Source organism: Orbicella franksi, chromosome 6 (assembly GCF_964199315.1).
Source record: "Orbicella franksi chromosome 6, jaOrbFran1.1, whole genome shotgun sequence".
NCBI lineage: Eukaryota > Metazoa > Cnidaria > Anthozoa > Scleractinia > Merulinidae > Orbicella > Orbicella franksi.
The window spans coordinates 19663278-19685884 of NC_138150.1; the positions used below are offsets into that span (position 1 = coordinate 19663278).

At 39.2% G+C, this 22607-nt stretch overlaps 2 protein-coding genes across 2 annotated transcripts; both read right to left on the minus strand.

The window, feature by feature from the left end:
- Positions 1-1515: 1515 nt before the first annotated feature.
- Positions 1516-4430, minus strand: LOC145489563 (tropomyosin-2-like). The gene has a single exon (XM_081468545.1). The coding sequence runs from the start codon at positions 4379-4381 to the stop codon at positions 3653-3655; it is 729 nt and encodes a 242-aa protein (XP_081324671.1). The 5' UTR covers positions 4382-4430; the 3' UTR covers positions 1516-3652.
- A 2612-nt stretch (positions 4431-7042) lies between these two features.
- LOC145491194 (uncharacterized) lies at positions 7043-21834 on the minus strand. The gene is made up of 20 exons (XM_081470344.1): positions 21298-21834; positions 21110-21220; positions 17351-17426; positions 17200-17251; positions 16708-16815; positions 15906-15951; positions 15723-15781; positions 14947-14982; positions 14790-14842; positions 14505-14562; positions 13485-13556; positions 12221-12277; positions 11111-11268; positions 10576-10621; positions 9931-9996; positions 9520-9579; positions 9231-9313; positions 8730-8796; positions 8599-8623; positions 7043-8225 (listed from the first exon to the last, which is right to left on the minus strand). The coding sequence occupies exons 1-20, from the start codon at positions 21338-21340 to the stop codon at positions 8191-8193; spliced, it is 1311 nt and encodes a 436-aa protein (XP_081326470.1). The 5' UTR covers positions 21341-21834; the 3' UTR covers positions 7043-8190.
- Positions 21835-22607: the final 773 nt, after the last annotated feature.

Sequence of the window (22607 nt, forward strand, 5' to 3'; positions counted from 1 at the left end):
CAGCCACCTGTTATAAAGTGACATTTTTAAGCAACTGAAATGTTTAAATCTTGTTAATTTGACATGCAAAACAGCGTTTGCCCTGTGCAAAAAAACCCTGTTAAAACATTTTGCAAAACCAGCTTAGTTTACCTTAAACCAGCCCATGGAAAAAAATTTCTTAACTGAAATGATGTCTGGATGAGAATTAATTGATAACTAAGAATTGGTCAAAGTGTTAACGGTCAGCTGAGAAATGACGCGTTTTTCAACTGGTAGTTAAGATCTGAAATCTGCACTGAATTACACGGATAGCTGACAGCATGGTTGAGAAATGGGCTAAAATTATAACAGAAGGTTGAGAACTCACCGAGAATTTAATTGATAATTGAGATTCTGGCAGCCTTATTCAGACTCTCTGACGCAAAGTACTAAGGGCGGATACCAAAAGCATCTGATTAAAGTTTATTAACATTTAAACTCGCTTCTAACATCCAAAACACTGCGTTACTGAGCTAGGACTGAGAGAAAAAATTAAAATATAGACATTGTTTTAGTTTACTGCTACATAAGGCAGGGCTTAAAACAATATCGTGCTTTAAATATTTAATACTTTAACAAGCACTTGAGCCAAGTTGCTAAGAGTTAAACGGCTATATAACAAATTAAATATTACAACAGAAAAAATAGGTGTATTCAACTTAAGTTTTGCCGAAATTAGGCTCGAAAACTATTAAACCCAGTTCAGTTATCGACATTAGTTTTATATATAAATCTAGGTAACATAAAACCCGGATTCGTTTTCCTAAATACTATATAAATAAATCATCAAATATTCCAAAAGGCTCTTCATCCAGCGATATAAAAGTCATCGTTCTCCATTGCTCGATATCAAATCGTTTCATTCGTTAAAAGTCACCATTGCTTGTCGCAAAATCAGAAACAAATCAGGAAATAAAAAACAACTAACACCAGCCTCATTACAGGCTTTGACAACTAAATGTCTATTTAGCGGCAGCGGCCGCCTTAGCTTCGGCTTTCGCTTCCTTGGCTTGTGCCTTCTCAGCCTTCTTCGCAGTCTTCTCGGCTGCCTTCTCTGGTTTATTCTGACCTGCTTGTCTCTTCGGGGAGGGATTTAAGCCTTTAGGCGATCCAGGTTTACTAGGCGAGGCAGATGGTGATGGTCTGTTAGAAGTACTCTTCTCAGTTCTTGTTGGAGGCCTCTCTGGTTCCACTCTCTTCCCCTTTGTCAATGTAAACATGCATACTTCGAAAAGCACCAGGCCAAACATAAAGTAACCAAACCAATCCTTTGTGAAGTATTTGGCAAACGTGATCAATAGTGCAGTTGATGTCAGACCAAATCCAATAACTCCAAATACCATTTTGAATATCAGATTTTTTTTTTTCTTTATAGTGCTGTCTAGTTCAGCAAAATAATGTAAGCACTCAGATTGACACTAATTTACGCTTTGCTTTAAAATTCCAAAAGTAGACTTCATCATTTCGTTTCACGTCAATCATCATTAAGTCACGTGACACAAATGCATCCAGAGGGAGGTAGATGATTGGCAGTCGCAAGAACAATAATCTATTAGAATTCATTTGAAAAATTATAAGTCTAAAAATGTACAAGGACTGAAAAATAAGATGTCAAACGGAAGGAAAATAAATCAGACTTAATATAAACAAGAACTTTGCTTTTCTAAAGTTGTCTCTTTTATTTGCAAATCTTTACAGGTCGTAAAAATGTAAATTGAAGCTCATAAGCACACTGAATCGAAGGAACGAGTTTGTCAAGCTTTAAAAAATAGAATTCCTTATAAATTCAATTAGAATTAAATGTGTTTAAGAACCTTATCACTAACTGGTTGAAAAAAAAATGTAAAAAAGTTTTGTTCGAATTCCGTCGCTTTTCCTTTCAATAATGAGATTTTCGGGCTGATATAAACTACTGTTGAAGAAAAACAAACAAGACGTCTTGCAGGTATAACTCTTCTCAAATAAAGCTGGCAAGATTAAACAATGGACGCTGTCAAAAGAACAATGGGCGCTGGCAACACACCAGATGAATCTCAATGATAAATTAAATGTTACACGTTGTGCCAGTCTACCATAAATATTTTACTTCCTTTCTGCGGGTGTGGCTCTACTTTTTCGTCTCGTATAATTGAAGAGGTCTTTTAAAGTCATATGTCTATGTAAAGCTGCATTTGAAACCCGAGTCTGATGGGCTTATCTCCCGGGCTTATCTGTATCTATTTTTCAGGGTTAGTTTCTTTCATTTATCGTGTTGTTCTTTCTAGAAGTCTCTGCGTAATCCCTGCTTTATTTGCCGAGATAGCGTTCATAAGCGAAATGCTACAAATTAAAAATGTCTCGATTAAGATTAGCACTGTGTGGAGAGCGAGATCACGGTACAGGCATGTTTAATGGTCAGCTGGAATAAGCAAACCAACATGCGCAGTAAAACTAGAAAATAGGTTGCTTGATTAAGAACTTGCTGGTTAATTAATTGAGTTTCTCTATGAACAAAACTAACTTGATTGATATTATAGAACTTCGACCCTATAAGGTCAACGTAGTGACCAATGGGGCCTGAAGCTTATCTCCGGTTTCCGTAGCTTGTTGCGACTAGGAATGTTTCTAACCCACCCCTCGCCCCCAACTTCCGATGGACTGATATTCCATTGCAGGGTTACCACCCCCACCCTCTTGCCGCCACCTAGCTAGCAGTTTATTCGTTAGTTTTCATTTATACATAGAGAGGAACTGTGAGAGTACAAGTGTACTCATTAACGGAATCGGGCCAATAATTGATATGAAAGCGCCAAATCCGATAGAAAATTCAATCAGAAGAATGAGACTAGCGGACAGAAAATCTACCATGCTGATGGGATCTAGAATAATTCATGCATATTGAAAATTAATTTCCATGGTAATGTATTTTATACAGTGAATTTCAATTCTTGTAAAGACGCGGGGCTAAAATCATTAAAAAGTAAATTGCTTGTATTGACTGTACTGAAAAAATATTTTCTTTAAGTTTGGAAAAGCGTTTAAAATATGGTTAATTGAAATTGTATAAGACAAAAAAATCCGTGATGTCAAGCACTTATTGATTTTATTGTTAAGCGATACACGTGTTGGGACAGACAGATTTGCATTCCTGTATAAAAGCAAACACAAAGCGTCCTCGGGTTATTGTTTTGATGAAAATTCAAAAATATGAATTTTTATTTTCACCTCACCCTAAATGCGTGTACTCGTAACAACTAAGCTAAGAAAGGAGACAATTTATGACGGCTAAATAAAAACTGCTGTATATGCCCAGCAACAGTATAACAATGTTTAATATCTTGTGGCTATTCCTACACGAGGCAGTAAATATTAATGTCATTGAATGAGATGGAGAGGATTTCCCTGCAAATTCACGTCCATTCGCTCAAGAGATTTCATTTCTCAATCAAAATGAAACTCCAACAATCTGGCGTTAACAAAACAGTTTCATTTTCTGTGACTGACCTCGGCTGATTCGACATTTTCGTAGATCAAAATAGCTTAAAGCGAGATTTGTAACTAAACCGTCAAACGTTTGTTTCACATCGATTGTGTTTACCCTATTGACTTTTTTTCTGCTCTAGTGTATATGATAAATAATTCGCTGGATACCTCAGAAACGACCCAAACCGTTCATAGCCTCATCCATCGTTGATTTCACTTCGTAAATCTTCTGTTGTTCGTCGTAAATCTTGTCCTTCAAGTCGCAGATTTGGCCTTCAAGCCTTCCAATTGTCCTATTCGCTGTTTCACAGCGAATTTCTTCATCCCGCCTTCGCTGCCAGAGCTCTCGAATTTTATTTTCGCACGCGTCTTCGCGGTCACCTCGCTTTTCTTCGGAAATTGCTAATTTCCGTAGATTTCTACCCACGAACCTGTTCTGCTCCTCCAGCTCGTTGCGTTTCTCCGCGGCTTCTCTTAAACGGACCCTAAATCGCTCTGTCTCCCGAGTCACAGTCTGCAGTCTTCTCCAGCATTCCGCGCACTTGTTCTCGCTGTAATCGGCTGACTTTTCGTATTGTTTAATGGCAGCTTCGAGCTTCTCCATTTTTCGCTCATCCTCGTCTTCCACTTCATTCAACATCTTGATCTGCCTGTTTTCTCGCTCATTTCTAGCAAGCTCTTCGCGATAGGCTTTCTCTTTGTCGAAAATGCGATCTTGGACGGCATCTAATTTTCCTTCTAGCAGCCGTATTCGTCTCTTCAGGGCGTCCACTTCTTTCTCCTTTTCGTCCGCTTCGTAATTCGCGAACGCTAGCTTTTTAATGGCGGATTTTTCCCGTTCCTCCGCTTGGTCAATTTCGTGCCTTACTTTACTCGTTTTAGCTTTGAATTCTTCCATGTTAAATTAAAGTTCTCAGAACGTTGATCTTGCCTGCCCGTTCCTTCGTTGTTTATATATTTCCTTTTGTAATCTGAAATTCACCTGTTTCTCCAAGTGGAATAAATTATTACATTGCTTTAACCAATCAAATCGCAAGAAGAGCTGGTGGTATTTATATTTAGTGATTTAACCAATGAGATTTTACATCAAGCTCCAAACAACAAAGGTTATAGCCGTTATCGAGAGCGACAGCAGTTAAAATAGAAAAACCTTTTAAAATGGAGTTAATTCTTTTTCTATGAGATTTAAATTACTGTGTGTTTGACTATACGATATTAATCATATAGTCTTAAAAAGCATATCAGGAGAAAAAGTACTGCTAACATTGCTAAGGTGAGACGTTGACGATTTTTAAAACTTATCCGATCACACAAACCTCACGGACATCCTTCAGTATACAGCTATTACAAAACCCTCTTGCAAGACAAAATACGACTCAAAAAATGCTGATTCTTTTTGAGTGACGGTACAATTTTGACCGAGACAATGAAACTGAAATTACATATTATACTCGCACTGGCCGCCACAATTTTTTATTGTTCCTCGGCATATTTCTGCCACGTGCCCCATTTCCATTTTCATTTTCAATTTTAGTTTGAATTCGCAGATTAGCTGATCGATTTTAATGTGGTGTAAATAAAAGGCAATATAAATAATCTGGGTATAACGCTGCAAAAAGCACCGGCTGAATAGATTCAGATAAAGGATATGTTTCTGGCCTTTCATCGGTTTTCCCCTCGAGGCTTAAGAATGTAAACCAAGTTAGACTCATCTCGCTACATGATCGTTCTTTGTTGCGTTAACTTTTACGTCGTTTCCAGGATATTTTTGGCCTTCAATGCCTCGTGTTATTAGTGTTTTGAGACGGTGGGAACTACCGTTCAACAGGTGTGTCTGAAGTAATTTGCCATGCTGCCAAACGCTTCCACTTCAACCTGGCAAGGTTCCGATTTCATATCTTATTTGCTCAAGACAATCCATCTGAATGAGAAGGCAGTTATCCAGAGAAAAGATTCATAGAAAAAAAATTAAATGGAAGTAGTAGCCTAGAGCATTGTTGGCAAGAGACCAAACAAACTGGTGTATAAAATCTTCTTGACATTTCAGAATCATTACACTCGTATCAACCATTTATTCAACACAAATTTTGTTACACTGCGAAAATCTTCACCACGTTGGGTGATAAAACAAGTTTCACACTGCTTAGCTGTAATGTCCCGAATTCAGGTCGCCTTGTAAAGAATACAAATTACGCAGTACGAAAATAAATATCTCGCCGCTAAAATTGTGCGAGCGTTCACCAAGAGTTTTGTAGACAAAGTGTCGCCCTATTTGCTTGAAAATAACCAAATAAGGTAATAAAGATAGGCGGATTGTCCAGTATTTTGTTTAGATATTCCTCTAGATTTTACCTTTTTGGCAGCTGTTATTTAGTTCATTTTATCAATATGCATAATCTGAAACGTGGCCGCGCGACCTAGCGTTAACGTGCTTGTGGACGAATTTCCTCATTAACTCTCAATTTTGTTCCGATTACACAAGCAGACCGTTTCTTCATTCCCCTCCGATACCTAGGAACAAAATCACCAAAGCAAGCTTGGGGTGCACATTTAGATTCACTCCTAGCACTCTTGTCCACCCTGACCTCGATTCGACCACTGCTCGTCGAAATTCGGAAACGTTCCTCTAAGTCGGGTGAAGAAAAATACACTTTTAGGCTGGATCCACTCTCGTCTCCAGAGCTATTGGTTTTGAGAAACAATAGGCTGGATACTGAAAACTCGATACTGAAAACAGGAACATGAGTTAGATGGTACTCCCTGTCACAATCTCGTTCTCAGAGCCCTCGTTACCCTTGTCCAGCGGAACGGGAAAACGTTTTCCCGTTCCGCTGGAAAAGGGTAACGTGGGCTCTGGGAACGAGATTGGCCCCGTCATAGACATTTTAATGAGTACTGAGAAGAGTTTCTCAGTCTCAGTCTCGTCGACTTTTGGTCTTACTTGATTCCGGCCTTTGATGGGGCTTGTCTTTTCTGTGAAAATCGCGATAGCCAAATTTCGCAAAATGAGATAAAATTCTCTTAAACTGGACAACTTTAGAAATCAAAAAAGCGAGGGAAATACAAAAACCGGAATGGACCGTTTTATAAGGAGGGACACGCATTACGGTCGAAATATTACTAAGCGCTTACGGCATTGCATTGAAACACTAACTAGATATCACTACAGTGCAGTGGCGGATCTAGGGGAGGGGCCCGGGGCCATTTGTACCCTCATATTTGTTTGAGGGTACAAAGTGTGACAGGACGGCCATGTTATTAATGCAGCATTGTAGCAATTCCTCGGCCGCATGGTCATGGAAGGATCAATAAAGTACAAGGAATATTACGCAGCAATTCCTTCGAAAGTCGCTTTTCCACCGGTTTGACAAACGTACTAAGCAATTAGCAAGAAGGTATAACTTCTCACTGATAATAAAAGGCATCAAAGGGTGGGTTTTTCACTTCAGCAGGCAGAAATTTACACACAGCATAGCTGTAAAATTCTAAACTTTAACAACTCTGGATTAAAGTGGTTTAAATCAAGTTTTCAATCATGGACACTTTTGAAAATACGTGTGTGAGTCGTTCTTAACGAGGTAAAAAGTTGTGATGTTATACATTTTAAGACTGATGAGATTAAAGACAAATTACTCTTTTTTGATGGAGGCCTCGTACCACTGACCTAAAAATAAAAATCGATTTAGGAGTCGGTTATTGTGAAATTTGTAAAACTGTTTATTGATTATGACGTAGTTATGACAATACAGTGATAGATACTTTAATAACATCTATAAAAGTAACATATAATATTTAACAAAATACTCCTAGCTGACATTTAACAAAGGAAAATTGTCTTCAAAAATTGTAATTGACATCAATGATTTAAGCCTACATTGTTACTACTTTTTATAAAATGAAAGAAACGTGAATATAAACGTTACAACAGTTTATCTGGGGACAATTATTACCGAATCTCTGGTCTCCTGCTTTGATTTTAAACCCTACCACACCAGTTATGAAATAAGAAATTCTCACTGCCTTTATCTGACAAACTAGTCATCGGGTTAAAGTAATAACACAAAAAATAATTTGAAAGTTGATCTTGACAATAAATGTGAATCTTGTTCACCACTGACTGACTTCGTTATTTTTCAGTAAAAGTCGCGCATGGCCAAAGCAAGTACTCACAGGTTATCTTCGTCTCAAGTGAATTAAATTTATCGACCCAACATTTTGAGTCCGTCAAGCCATCACAAAGGGTCAACAAATACTTCTAGTTAATTAATAGTTCGTCTTGAGTGATCGTCCGGGTGAGGGTAGTTCTGAAAAGAACTGTGGTTGGTGACTGAAGTTCCAACAACTTGAGCGGAAGTCACCTTCAGAGTCACGCGAAGACGACTTTCACTCAGGTTGTCGAAACGTCAGTCATCAACAACAGTTCTTTTCAGAACCACCCTCACCTGGACGATCACACTATACGAACTACTGATACTCTATGGGTTGAAACCATTTACTGTGTTACTTCTAGTTGAATTGAATAAGTCAATCCTCATGCAATACTAGGTTTTAGACATGTAAAATTAGAAACGTCACGGTGACTTTTCTTGTACTACCACTGGCCAGATCGGTCACTGGAAGAATTCTGCGTAGAAACAGCTCCCACAGAGATCTGATTTTTGAGCAAGTCTGAAATATTTCCTCCTGTCTTAAGTCCTGTTCAACTCTTTACACGAACCATACTGTACGTAAAAAGCCATCAGCTGTTAGAAAAGTGCAAAAAGAATAAAGTTGGTATTTAATTTTAATAGTATTATCTGTTTTAAAATGCTTTGGGGTGAAAAAATGCTTTGATAGTTGTTGGTCATTTGGCCATTGTGCAATCTGCTTTTTTCTCGCGGGTTACGGCGTAAGGCTTTGGTGAGGCCTTGGAAACAAGGCTGGGAGCATAAGCTAAACACGAAAATACGAGGTGCTTTGCTTGTAGGGCAAACAAACAGCCACAACATTAAAAAAGGCAAGTGCGTTTCTTAGTTCACAGAAACCGTCCTGAAGAACAACAAACTCGAAACCATGAAATATAATAAGGTGCATGGATTGTAAAGACAAATAAATCAAACTTTTCACATATCTTACCTATACTATACAAAACGACCTTAGCCTGAAATGAACAACAGACGGGCAATTGTTATTCAAGGACAGAAAGTTGTCAGTATGGAAATTGAATTACCACTGTCATTTATAGTCTAGGAACATGAAAAACTTACAATCCTTTCAGTTGCCATTTCAAACACGTAACAGTAAAAGCTCTTGGCCAAAGTACATGTTGTTTCCCTGAAAACAGATAAAGAATTATTTCATTTGGGATGTGTTGTATAGCAAAGGAAAGATCAGCAAGAATGAACACAACACGTCAGGTGAAATGACAAAATACCCGGTCAAATAACGTTACGTTCGAGTGTCGGAATGACAGGTAGAGACAGACACACAGATCGACAGAAGGACAGACAGACAGACAGACCAAAACACACAAGGATAAACAAGCAGACCGACCGTCAGACAGACAGACAGACAGACAGACAGGCACACTGACAGAGAGGTAGACCAACAGACAGACAGACACAGGTAGACCGACAGACGTACAGGAAGACCAACATACTGACAAACTGACAAACAGACCGAAAGAAAAACAGGCAGACCGAGCAAAAGACAGACAGACAGACATACAGACAAACAGACAGGTAGGTAGAGGACGGGAATCTTCTTACCCTGAAACAAAAGCTATCATTTCTTTTCTGTCTGCTCGCCGACCGCAGGATGATGTTTCAGTGAATGAGTGAACACTTAAAACCTGTAAAGGAAAGCCTATGTACATCAACTTAACCTCTGGGTTTTCCAGCATAAAAATATGTAAACATTCCATCGCAACGGCAATCCGCTAATTTTTCTACAATAAGAAGGCATTGAACTCCGGGCAAAAAGATCAAAAATTAGTTCAGTTTAGTGGCCTATATAATTTTCTGCAATTTTAAATTTTTGCGGCTAAATAATTCAAACCTTCGACGTCTCTTGGTCAGTAACAACGATGTTCGTCTCGGAAAGGTTTAACAAAACAGCCTGTAGAAACAAAATTGGTGACAAACGTGTAAGACACTTATAAAGAAAAGGAAATTTAAATAATCAAAGCACTTCTCAATAACAGAATGGCCCATTTCCGAGTTGTCCTAAGCGTCTTTATCAAAGCGAGGCTTGGCGCACAACAATTCATATTAAAATGAGTTAATTTGCATGTGAATGAAATCTCACTTTCATATGAAGGGATGGACACCAAGACTCGCTTTTAGAAAGAGGCGAAAGGTAATACGGAAATGGCCTATTACTGCCTGACAAAAGTGGAAGTAATTCCATCAACAGGTAAAATAATTCAATATAATGAAAAAAACTGTTAAAACGTTTAAGAAATAATACTCTGGGTTTGTTGGCTTGCTTCAAAACTTCCAAAATGGAATCTTCTATCACTGCTACACCGCCATCCTTTAAAACAAAAGTTTGGACATAATGTAGTTCATTGTTGACTCATAAATGTAATTATTTGTTGCCTTCTACGTCATAACTTGTAAGAAGGTTTTATCCCAGTTAAAACATTCGTCTTCTTACTACCCACCAAAGAGAACACAATTGCAACCCGCCCCAAACTTTGTTCTACCCTAATGTTGTCCCCATATCTTATACACCTTTCACGCTAACTAAATCAGGTTTAGATTTTTCCAATTTGTCGATTACGGTTTCAGTGCAGTTATTCTAAGGAGACAAATTTCAAACCACTTTGCTAACATATTTTATTCAAACAGGTTTTTGCGTTATTAAGTTGTGGGGTGTGTACAGTGAAAGCAACTAATTTTAAACCTTGTTTAGTTAAACAACTTTTAAGCATGTTTACCATGTTGGTGTGAATGAGGTATTAGTCCGTTTGGCTGTAGGAGGTCTGGGTTCGAGATTACTTCTACGCATTACGGTAACAAGAAACTCTACCAAAGTGTTACGAGTCAAACACCCTGGCAAAATAAAATTAAAAAAAGGGAAAGAAAATAACAGCACCGCAATGTGTCTCACCTCACCAACGTCCAGTTTTCCGTAGTAGGTGGCTGAATATATAGCTCTAAAATGGGAAAAGTGACAAATTTGTCAACATTGTAGAGTAAATGTCTGTAAAGATTCTTCTTAATCATGTTTCAGTGGCCATTCCAAACTGCTCTTCAAGTCGTGTGACAACTTTTTTGAATTAATAATGGAGGAGTAACCAGGATTGTACAAATTGTCTTGTGCAAAAGAGTTCTCTGGTTAAGAATTTTTTAAAATGATTGGAACGCTTTTGGCTTCCAGTCTTTAACTAGAGATTGCTTTTACACAAGATAACTTGTTTTTAATGAGTGTAAGAAGAACGCGAGTTGTGGAGTGGCGAGTTGCGAGTCGCGTGTTGTGTGTTGCGTGTTGCGAGTTGCGAGTTGCGAGTTGCGAGTTGCGAGTTGCGAGTTGCGAGTTGCGAGTTGCGAGTTGCGAGTTGCGAGTTGTTAGTTGTGGTTTGAGAGTTGCAAGTTGCAAGTTACGGTATAACATAAACTGTATGATGATTAATAGTTCACTTTACATCGTGTCCGAAGTGTGCACGGGAGTCTCTTCAAATCCTGCCAGCTGCTGTGGAGCTTTTTCCAAATCACTTTCTTCGTCATCCTTGTACGGGTCAGCAGTTATTACAGCCATACGCTCTGCAGCAGGCGGGAAAAACTGTCCAGTGGGTAGCTTACCCTGTTGAAATTAAACCAAGTGTGAAAAACGGGCGAGTCTGCATGGTGAAGGGATATATTCAGGTTGAGTGTCTCCTACTGTTAATATACCACTACCGCTACTGCTACTGCTACCGCCACTGCTGCTGCTGCTGCTACTGCTACTACTGCTACTGCTGCTGCTGCTGCTACTGCTACTACTGCTACTGCTGCTACTACCGCTGCTACTACTGCTACTGCTTCTGCTCCTGCCTCTGCTTCTTCTGCTGCTGCTACTGATACTGCTACTGCTACTGCTACTGCTGCCGCTACCGCTACTGCTACTGCTGCTGCTGCTGCTACTGCTACTGCTACTGCTGCTGCTGCTGCTACTACTGCTGCTACTACTGCTACTGCTTCTGCTCCTGCCTCTGCTTCTTCTGCTGCTGCTACTGATACTGCTACTGCTACTGCTGCCGCTACCGCTACTGCTACTGCTGCTGCTGCTACTGCTACGCTACTGCTGCTGTTACTGCTATTACTGCTGCTACTGCTACTGCTAATACTTATATAGATTAAGTCCAGACTTGTTTGTGCTCACTGACCTTGAAAGTTGTCGACTGTGTGTCTAAATAAAGTTTAACTACGCCTGTGCAAGACCGAGTTACTAGCACAGGAACCAATGCAATATTTCGAGCTTTGCTACGAGATTAACTTCCAAAGTTAGAAAAACACTCATAAATGTGAACCTTCGGTGACAGCCGTTGATAAGCGAATCCAAAAACTACGCTAAAAGACACTCGAAGACTACGATACTACAAAAATAGTCTGCAAAAGGTCTGTAGAACATTCTCGATTTAGCTGCACAAGAACTTACAATTAAGGTAATATTTACTGTGAATGAGATTTGAATGAGATTCAACGGAAAAGAGGCGCCTTGCATCACTTTACTACTAAACTGCTAACGTAACAGAAAGGTATTTAGGAGTCCTTACCTTTACTAGAGTACAAGATACAGGTCTTCCTGTGTTTCGTCTCAGTAAATCTACAACCTTGATGAAAAAACAAGAGTGGGATCCAATGACTGTCAAAAGAAATTATATTTCTCCGGTTTTGCATTCGCTGAGTTCATGCTTTATACTATAGCTAATCGGAGCAGACATTTCATCTTTCAATTAGGACCGAGTATAACACGGGCAACAATTTTGCAGTGCAAGTTGAAATGTGCTATTGCGCGTATCATCATCGGTGTTGCAAGTTGTAGCAGCATAAATTACAGTATGATGAACTCATCACGTCTAGTTCGTGCAGAATATTGCTGCAACTTGCAACACGAGTGGTCATTCACGCAACACCATTTTCAACTTGCGATGCAACATAATCGCTCGACAAGCTGTAACAAAATGTTGCCCGTTTTTCGTCGCTTACCAAGGCCTAGTTTACACCAGCGACATATCGACATAAATACAACGACATAAGTAGGACGTTATGTCGTTTCGTTTATAGTGTGAACATCCTGACAATAATAGCAACATAACAGCATCAACATAACGACATAAGGAAAAAACTGATCTTTTCTTTATGCTGTTATGTCGATATTTACATTGCGACATAAGCTATTATGTTGTTATGTGATTGTAATTATGCCGTTATGTCGCTGTGTGGTTAAACGTTTTACCGCCAATAGCAACGGTCACCAGTTTTCCCGCGAATGACCCGGGCTATACCACTTCCCCGCGCTTGGCACCGGTTACACGTTTCCTGCGGTATATCTGTTACATTATTTTGCTTTGGGTTCTGATTGGTCTGTTAAACTATCCATGTGGCATAAATAACCGAAATCGGACAAAACGAGAAAACTCTTCGGAGAACATCGGATATGAACAATCAAATCTTCGGAGAACAACGGATAAACGAACTGCTCGCTTAGGTTTTATGGTTTGTGACTTATCAACAGTAAAATGACCACTTTCGATCCCTGCTCGGAACTAAACTGGTGATCTCAGTCAAGGTATTTTGAGGTTTTTTGTTTTTTTTGCTACGTACAAAGTTACCTTTGAATTAAAGGAAACCTGAAAATAATAGTTTGCTTAGATAGAAAACAACAAAGAGCTAAAAATAAACTATAACGAAATAAAGATGGCGAAGATTGAAACGGATTACAAACGAAGAACTTGAAAAATTTAGGCTAAACTTTTCAAGATGCCCAAACCATGACGTAGGTACTTTAATACTCAGGAGTGAAGTTCAATTACTTACACGGCCAGCCTTCGACTTAAACAGAAAAATCCCCAGCAACTCATCCAGTGTGTCCCCATATGCGATACCAGCCTGCAGGAAGGAAAGTGGTTAGAAATCAACAGCTAATGAACCAAGACTCGACACTTCTTCTTATATTAACGGAACAAGCATATGATAACATCAACAATCAAGACGTAAATTAGGGAAAATCTACACACATATGTCCAAATACGCACATTAAAACTACACGAAAACATCAAGCTAGTTTCTGGACTAAAAGCTATATACAAAAACTACCGCAAGAAAGCTTCCTTTAATAAAAGGTAGGGCGTAAGCTTGGTACTTTGAAAAGGCGGACACATTTTATGCTCCTGATGTCCGTTTCACTATTTAGCAGAGGAGACCATCATACCCGGCCTCTAGCGGAGCAGTGTGGAGGCAAAAATAATGGGGGCTTGATCTTTGTAAAGTCAGCTGGAGAGAGCCGTCCTAGAATGACCTGCAGGTGGAGGCAGCCTGGAAAGGAACCTAAGCACGAATCACTGCTGGTGGAGGAAGACTGGAAAGGAACCTAAGCTCCAATTACTGCTCTAGAAAGAGAAGACGCCCCTGACTAGTCAGGAAAGTAGGATGTTTACGAAACCACGACGGCGACGCTGAGGACAACGTCGATTAAAAAATTAATTTACATTTCACCTACGAATCTTGCGATACTTTAAAGTCACTTACTTTGCTTATTACTGTCAAAACTATCGCAAAACTAAATCCGGAACACAGTGATAAATTTGAAATAAAAATTTAAAAAATTAGCCGTCGTGGTTCACGTTCTCCAGACAACGCAAAATTTGGTCATTTCACGTTGTTGTTTTTCAGAGGATGGCAAAGAACTGTACCAAGAATTATAACGCACGTGCACAGCCATTGTTCTGCTCATTAATTCTTTTGTTCAGTGACGCTCCCGTTGCTGTTGCCGTCGTGGTTTCGTAAACTCCCTAGGGTTCAAAACGATGTGTTAAAATCGTTGACAATGATGCTTACGTCTTCCGCTGCGCTGTTTTTCCTTACACAAGCCACCATCACTCTTCCATTTACAGTTCTGTAAAAAAAGTAACAAAATACACAACGATTACTCACAACAACATAAGAATTGACCCTTCAAGGATTGGGACAAGCTAAAAGTAAAGCTACCTCCTCAGTACCAAGTCAAAAAATCTCATTTACTTAGTATTAAACTCCTGGGCACCTCGCTTGTTCAAAGGGTGGATAGCGCCATCCGCTGGATAAATAGCATATTTTCACGCTTTGAATAACCGTGTTACCTACCTCACAACTAAGCCAAGCTCTTTACACGGTACAATATCAACATGTCTGATTTCCTACAGATAATTAGGAGAAAAGCAAATAAGAGAAAGTTCGATCCAAGAATGGTCTCAGTAAACCTTGATAGAAAAGGATATGGACAAAGGCAAAAAGAACTCACGGGAATTAACCAGGTTTCATCCAGAAAACTGCAATTCTATGAAAAAAAAAAATGGGAAAAGGTAGAACCATAAATTAATGAACAAAGTACTGGAAACAGAAACAAGTTTGCTTATAGTTTTGTTTGGATTATATTTCTATTATAACTTGCCACTGTTGATGTATTTACGTGTAAGCAATTGATTCTATGGATTTAAGCAATGGAGCACTTCTTCTGTGTTTACATAGCCTCATCTAAACACGAGGGGGGTTGGGAAAATTTGAGACAGTTATGCAAACCCGAGACTACGTCTCGGGTTTGCATAATTTACAAGAATTCTCCTAGCCCCCCCGAGTGTTTAGATGAGGCTATGTAAACACGGAAAAAGTGCCTATTGCTTTTACAAAATGATTCTCAAAAATACGCGCGAATCTAGAACGTCACAAGCGTGTTTACATATTCTCATCTTAACACACCTATCGGCCAATGAGAGCGCGCGTAGTATACCTTAGTTATTTTATAATTCAGTATATAAAATTTAGATTTTCTACGAGATTTGACTCAGATTTGTGAGTTGGGAATAAGTTAAAAGGGCCAATAAGACAGGATATGTGTCTGTAAAATAAACCTATCCGGCATTAGATGATTTATAGTTCGGGAAAGGTTTCCTAGCTTGTTTGTTTTTCTGTCGCTGTCTACTGAATTTAAAACTCTGTTGGATCGTTTCAGTAACACTGCTACTATTGCCACCCTATGAACGGCTACACAAATCGTGAAAAAAAAATCCTTTAACCAACCTTCAAATCCAAGGCAAACACGTGCTCGTTTATTTCTTTCAAGATATCCATGAAAGTTTCTACAAATAGAAAACAACGACAAGGTAGAGTTCAGCTACAAAAGCACCATTGGAAAATGTCCATTTCAAATCCGTCGACGCAGAATCTCTAATTAAGAGTCTTAAAATTTATCTTCTGACTAACCTCGCAGGACTTTGTCTCTCAACACCGCAGTTTCATTGTACCAGTGCTGTGAAAAATTAAAAAAAAGTTTACACGAGCAACATTAACATCGGTTCCATGTCTGAGAGCCAGTAGCTTTCTGCAACGTCAGAAGACCAATCTGTCAGTGAAAATAAAATTAAAAGCAAACAAGCCAAAATCTAAGATTTTCTTTTCCAGGCTTTTCCCTTTTCTCTCGTTTCCTGAAATCCTCGCCTCTTGATGTAGGATAGGAGAGACTTATTAGAGGTTAAACTTAGGGTTAGGGTAAACAAACATCGCACTCAGCCTCAATTTGACTGAAAAAACGCCATCAAACACATCCAAACGTGAAAATGAAACACAGCAAAACCGGAAGAAACACAGAAAGCCAAGACCGGGATTGCATCCTATCACATATGTCTATCTATTGCTATGAAAGGTAAACTCCGCTTATGCCTTTTTAGTATATTCTCAGCTCCGACTATTGCATTTCTAGCTCTCTGATTGGCTCAAAAACTCCGACTATGAGCCATTAGTCGGAGTTTTACCTTATATGGAAAACAGTGCGCCAAGTTTAAAAATTTTCCGCTCTGTAAAATTGTTGAAATAAAAATCGGCGGCAAAAACCCGATTAAGAATATACTAAAACAATTATTCCATTCGACCTTGTTGGATATGAAGTGATCATAACCAACTCGCGCTACGCGCTCGTTGGTTATTTATCACTTCATATCCAACGCGGTTTCATGGAATAATTGTTAAATAGTCATAATACCGCTGATTAACACCAGAAATACCGCACCTTAAGAATAGCTGAATTGGCAGTCAGAGTTTGTACTGTGTAAAGAAGCAGCCTCTTCATCAGAGCCAGGCGGATGAATTGTCGGCCATAAGCCTGGAACGAGGTTAGCTGCAATCGTATGAAGTACAAGATGGTTAACTTAGCCAAAACAACAACAATAACGCCGCCTCCCACGCCGCCTTTCGGCCTTTATTTCTCTTAGAATGGGGCAAGGGGAGGGGTCCATCGTATAAGCTGAGCAACACTGCTCACATACACTTACACTCGATTACGAAGCCACTCGTTCATACGCAACAACAATTCGAAATATAAACCCAAATATCTTGAAACGAAAGATCCCTTTTGATAGCGAGTCTTGCTCCTTCCCACCTAACAATCCTTTTGAACACATATGAGCTCCGGGCTTACTATCGGAATTTCACGGCTACCCATTCCTACCACTTTCAAGTATAACATATCCCGTGAGAAAACTGCAGCCATGTATTTTCTTACCTTTTTACAAGACTTAACAAACGTAACCACGTGTACGTAGGCTAACTTCTGCCTGGAAAGAAGAGAAAAATTCGTTTTAAATGACACTTATGAAGTTCATATGTCATACACTGCTCTGCAGAAAAGACGTTAGTACTTGTGTTTTGCTTACTTGTCATTTTGAAGGTGGTTGATGAGCGTCTCTATCCAGCACCAGTAATCCCATTTCCTGAGACCGAACACGGAACCTGAAAAAAAAACAAAAAACAACAGAACACAACGATGGTCAACAACGCCAGAGGAATTTGAAAACGGAGGTTTCACTCTGAAACGCATCAAATGTTTTCCGTCCACACTAGTACTACGCCGGAGGAATTTAAAAACGCAACAATCACCGGTCATTTTAGATTTGAGTTTGAGGAATTCTCGGGCGGGGAAATCACGTGATTATCGAAAAGCCTCGTTTTCAAAATGTTTTCCGTCAACGCGAAAACGAAAACACGGCGTTTTCAAATTCCTCCGGTTAAAAGAGTGTTTTCAAAAGCTCCGTTTTCGTGACGGATTAGTGTGGAAGGTAGGCCTAACATTAAAAACACAGGTGCGTATCCAAATTCCTCCGGTGTAGCTTGGACGGGCCTTATACTTAAGCTCCGTTAATAACATACTAATTCTCCCTACTAGTGTGTAGACATTCCCTGAAGTAACAGTTGGGAGATGTTCTTTCGTAAGATGTGAACAGTTTCCACAAGGTCTGACTTCCTCTGAGAAATCGTGTCACCTTGAAAAACATTCTTCGTATGTTTTCTTTCCCAACCCGCTTCCTCTTATATTAATCTGACACAGCCATTGCAAGACTAAGGGAAATTTACAACGAGGAAAGTGTGAAGAAAAGTTCTTATTATATGGCTTTGGCTTGTGGCCGATATAACGCGCGCTCTGATTGGTTAATTGTCACTGAATTGTAGGGCATTATTCTCCCGTAATGCCCACGGGCCGATTACGGATTATGCAAATTAGGAAGAGCCCGGTTCTGAAAATTCAAGCGCATTGAAGCGATGAAAGCCGATTAAAATCAGTACGAGAATATCAGTAGCTAAAAGTTTAGAGATATTTCTTTAATAAAATTTATATAGATGACTTACCAGTCGGTAACCTTGGCGGGCACTAGTGAAAAACAATCAAAGTTCGCCTACTCTTAAGTAAAACTAAAATCGCTAAGTAAAAAACACCATCGGCAGATCTGCCATGCATCCTGAGCAGAACACCACAAAGAAACTTATAAGTTATCATCTTAGTCACAGCAATTACCGAAGTATTGAACTCCGTCAAAGTTCTCGTCAAATAGATTCCCTCGCTTTGACACTAGCAAGTGTAAATCAGCTTCCAGGATCATCAGATGTAAACAATCGGGCGGTTTCTGTCGGTAGCAGTGTTTCTGATAACTGCAGACGTTCACAAGGCTTGAAATGTTCATCCATAAATCCCAGAATGAAGAAGGCGAAGATATGTTGTCGAAAGCGAATGCGAAGATCGAGTTAAGCTTATTTTGAGCAGTGCATTCTGAAGCATTAGTATTTTCTTTCACCGAAAGACGGTTGGTTTGGACAATTTTGAAGCACTTGCTGTCTTTTTTATATGCGTTGACGTTTCGCCCCAAAAGTCGGAAAAACTTCCCCATCAACTTGTGGTACCACGATACTAAAATACGTTTTTGAGGCTGTAACAGTGACTTTTCCGTAAAGAAATGAGTGTTTTTAACGGAATACGTAATACAGTGGTGAAATTCACTGACTGTGTAGTTTTGCCCTAGGTTTGAGACGATGAATGAATCGGTAAACGCGCGCATCGCCGGATGTAAATTGGCGACTTCCGCTCGAATGATTTTTCTCTTTATTAATGAGCCATATAATAAACAACTTAATAACCTCGACCGTTCGGTCGCTACGGGAAAATCTCAAACCTCGGCCTACCGTATTGACCTCGCTATCGCTCGGTCAATACGGCAAGGCCTCAGTTTGAGATTTTCCCGTAACGACCTCACTCTCGGTTATTAAGTAGTTAGTGTCATTAAAACCAGCTAAACGATGAGCTATTTTAATAGCTTTAAACAGTCAATGTGCCTATAGGCGTACATTGGGCGACGAACAAAGAAACAAAGAGGGATGTTTCCCATCAGTGACTGAAGAGTATACAAATACCGAAGGTTATAAGAAAGTTCTTCACACTTGAAAGACCAAGTTTGCTTCCTTACAAAACTAATACAATCACAACAACTGTACTTCATTGTTTACTTCATTGATCAATATTTCAATAGAATCGATGACTCGTGAATCCGTTTCCTGAATGACAACTTCTGCGCAACGTAATTTGGACAAGCGAAAATACAGAAAATAAAAGTGGAATTAGAAGATTAGTGTTTATGACTATGAAATATAATCCGTCTTCCGTTTTTTGACTTCATTTTGCGGTAAGACTTCACTGACTTGTCTTATCAATTCATAATGTGTGTACCATTAAGAAATTTGCATTCATGAAGCAAAATACGCCCTTATCTTCAGTGCTCAAAAATCAATGAATTATAAAAAAAAATGCATTGATAAACCACTACACCGAATACTGAACTAGATTGTCAAAAGCTAAATTAGCTTCTGTATACCTGGCAGCGCATGAAACTTCACTGAATTATCAAAGATCCTAATTGTTCAGTTCGCAAAGTCTGTCAAAAATGTCTTCGCATAAAACAAATTCCCGCGAGTTAGTTACTCGCCTGTTAAATTCTTCAAGCAAATCGGAATTACAGTTCATTTTACACTGAAAAAAACGATAAAAAACTTGATAAATCGTTGAAAATAGTACACATGCACTGAAGTAGAAGTAAAAAAAATTGCAACTCCTTGCATTTAAAAGAGTGACAAAAGTATTTCTTAAAAGCGAAGAGCACAGTTCCATTTTTTTCTTTTACGCATATTAACTTTCACACGGTTTTAAAATCTACTGAAATAGACTGACCTACAAGCAAGCCTTTATAGATGCCGAACACCTTGCTTGCACAACGCATTATCTCTTTTCGAGATGAAGGATAAATTAAATTTGCAACTGAAAGACAACATGGTTAGAACGCATAATAAGAAGCTGTTTATTAGCAAACACTATTCTCCGTGGTATGATTTTAACACCTTTGTGGTGCCGAAATTTCCAGACTAAAAAGTTATTTGGGTCGCCAGTTTTATTCAATACTAGCACACACGAATGGGTGATTTAAATCTTGGCACGAAAACTTCACGAACATTTTCGCGACTTATTCGCCAAAAATGCTAAGAATACGTCTTAAGTCTCTTCAGTGGTTGAAAGCTTCCAAAAAACGATGTCAGACTTTTTCTAGCGGAAGGAAGTTTTCATTCATATACTTCTAGTTTCATACAATGACACAAACACTTTGCAAATCCATTCAAGTGGAGAGAATTTAAAGTGCAGTTGTGTGTTTCGCGGTGAGAAGAATCTGTCAACGGGTTATCGCAAGCACCTGCTACCGAAGAAAATACGAAAAAGATAAACGTTTCCCGACATGACACAGTAATATCTGTCGCGACAGGCTCAGTCTTTCCCTTTGATCTTGTCTGAATGAGCGAAGTAAGCGCGAACGCTTATGTAGATCAGAGCTGTCTACTTTACATGCAAATTGAACCGACCCATGGGGAATGTCCACCGATAAAGTGAATCAACTCGAAGTCGTAACAAACTGCAGTTGTGACGAAAATATTAAACGAAAAGCGAATCTATAAAGTGAGATTTGTTGTTAAAGGATAATCGTTTCCTTTGCGAACGCGCGGTGACTGGGATTCAGTGAACGAGCGTTGAAAACTATTCTATAAAGCAATGCGAGATCACAACCATAATTATGATAATACATGTCATTTCTCTTTGCACTTACTCTTCAATCCGAGCCTAAAAATCGCCTCTATTCCCTCGCAGAGTGGCGCCAGCAACACGTTGTCATCTCGAACAGGCTTCTTTAACGAACTCTCCAACCTCAGAACAACAGCTAAAAGAGAAAAAAAAAACACTTTTCAGGATCAAAAATTCGGGCGGGAAATCTTCAGCGAAGCGATGCGGTCTTACTTTTGAGATTATCGAGACGAATCTCTGTATGCAGAGCCGTCATCTGTGGGTAAAGCCGTTAAAAAATGGAATGTTGTATGGTTTTCTTCCCAAGCGATCGTCAGCTTACATCTTGAGCTCCAGTTTGGTTCGAATTTCTCAAGCACAATTCCCTACGCTCACATCGCAATCAACAAACTCATTATTTTCATTATACATGTCGATGGTCATTCGTTTGGAACGACTTCATAAATAAGTAATCACCTTAATCCCATCTATAGACCAACCAAGCATTTATCGTGCGAACCGCACACATTGACCGCACAGCAAATCGAAAAATCGCAAAGAGATATCTTGCGCCAGAAGCGCAAAAACGCCCGGATCGCCATAACTCAAACAGAAAACTGGGCTGAAATCACGGTAGAGAAGAAACGCCTTCAAAATTGTCTAAGAAGAAATATTTTTAGGGTAAATTTTCTTGTATCACAACCTGCAATTCATAAATTCAACGCAAAAGGGGGTTTATATCTGGTAAAGTAAAACATGAAATTGAATTATTTCATGGAGATAATTACTGGGTCTAAACATTAACAAGTAAATTATCGCTGAATGTACAGAATTCGCATATTGACGCGTACCAGGCTAAGGACGTACTTTAGATCTGAAATATTTCAGGTTAAAATTTACATCTGGGAAAATATCCTGAGATAACTCTAAGATCATCGTCTCTTGAAAATATAAACGATAATTATAGTAATAAACATCGAAATCTATGGGCAAAATTTTTAAGTTTTCTTTGTTAAATGGAAAATAACTGATGGCTGTTACTCATAAGCGCATTCGTGTCTCCATGGCAACGAATTTTGAGAGAGCTGTTCCCTGTCCCTCTCAGCCGGCGGGGCCTTGGCACGAGGAAAAGGTGGATCTGGAGACACAAGGTTTGATTGGCTAAATACTTCGACTAAGAATTTCACTGGTTTCATCGCTGAAAATTTTCACAGGTTAATCTCCAACTGAGGCCCCGTACACACTACGCCGGAGAAATTTGAAAACCTAGGTTTATTTCTACGGTTAGGACTACCGTCGCGTCCACACTAATCCGTCACGAAAACGGAACTTTTTGAAAACGCTCTTCAAACAGGAGGAATTTGAAAACGCCGGCTTTTCGTTTTAGTGTAGACGGAAAACATTTTGAAAACGAAGCTTTCGAAAACGATGGCGTCACGGTAATCAATGTGATGATTGTTGAGTTTTGACATTTCTCCGGCGCAGTGTGGACGCAAAACATTTGATATGTTTTCGTAGGGAAAACGCCGTTTTAAAATTTCTTC

Bases quoted from the DNA above. Each gene is read 5' to 3' on its own strand.
- LOC145491194 (XM_081470344.1), bottom strand. From the start codon at position 21,340: ATGACGGCTCTGCATACAGAGATTCGTCTCGATAATCTCAAAA. The intron at 15,782-15,905 runs GTTAGTCAGAAG...TTCTATTTGTAG, and splicing joins GAGAGACAAAGTCCTGCGAG to AAACTTTCATGGATATCTTG. The intron at 8,624-8,729 runs GTAAGTTTTTCA...TGTTCATTTCAG, and splicing joins AAATGGCAACTGAAAGGATT to GCTAAGGTCGTTTTGTATAG.
- LOC145489563 (XM_081468545.1), bottom strand. From the start codon at position 4,381: ATGGAAGAATTCAAAGCTAAAACGAGTAAAGTAAGGCACGAAATTGAC.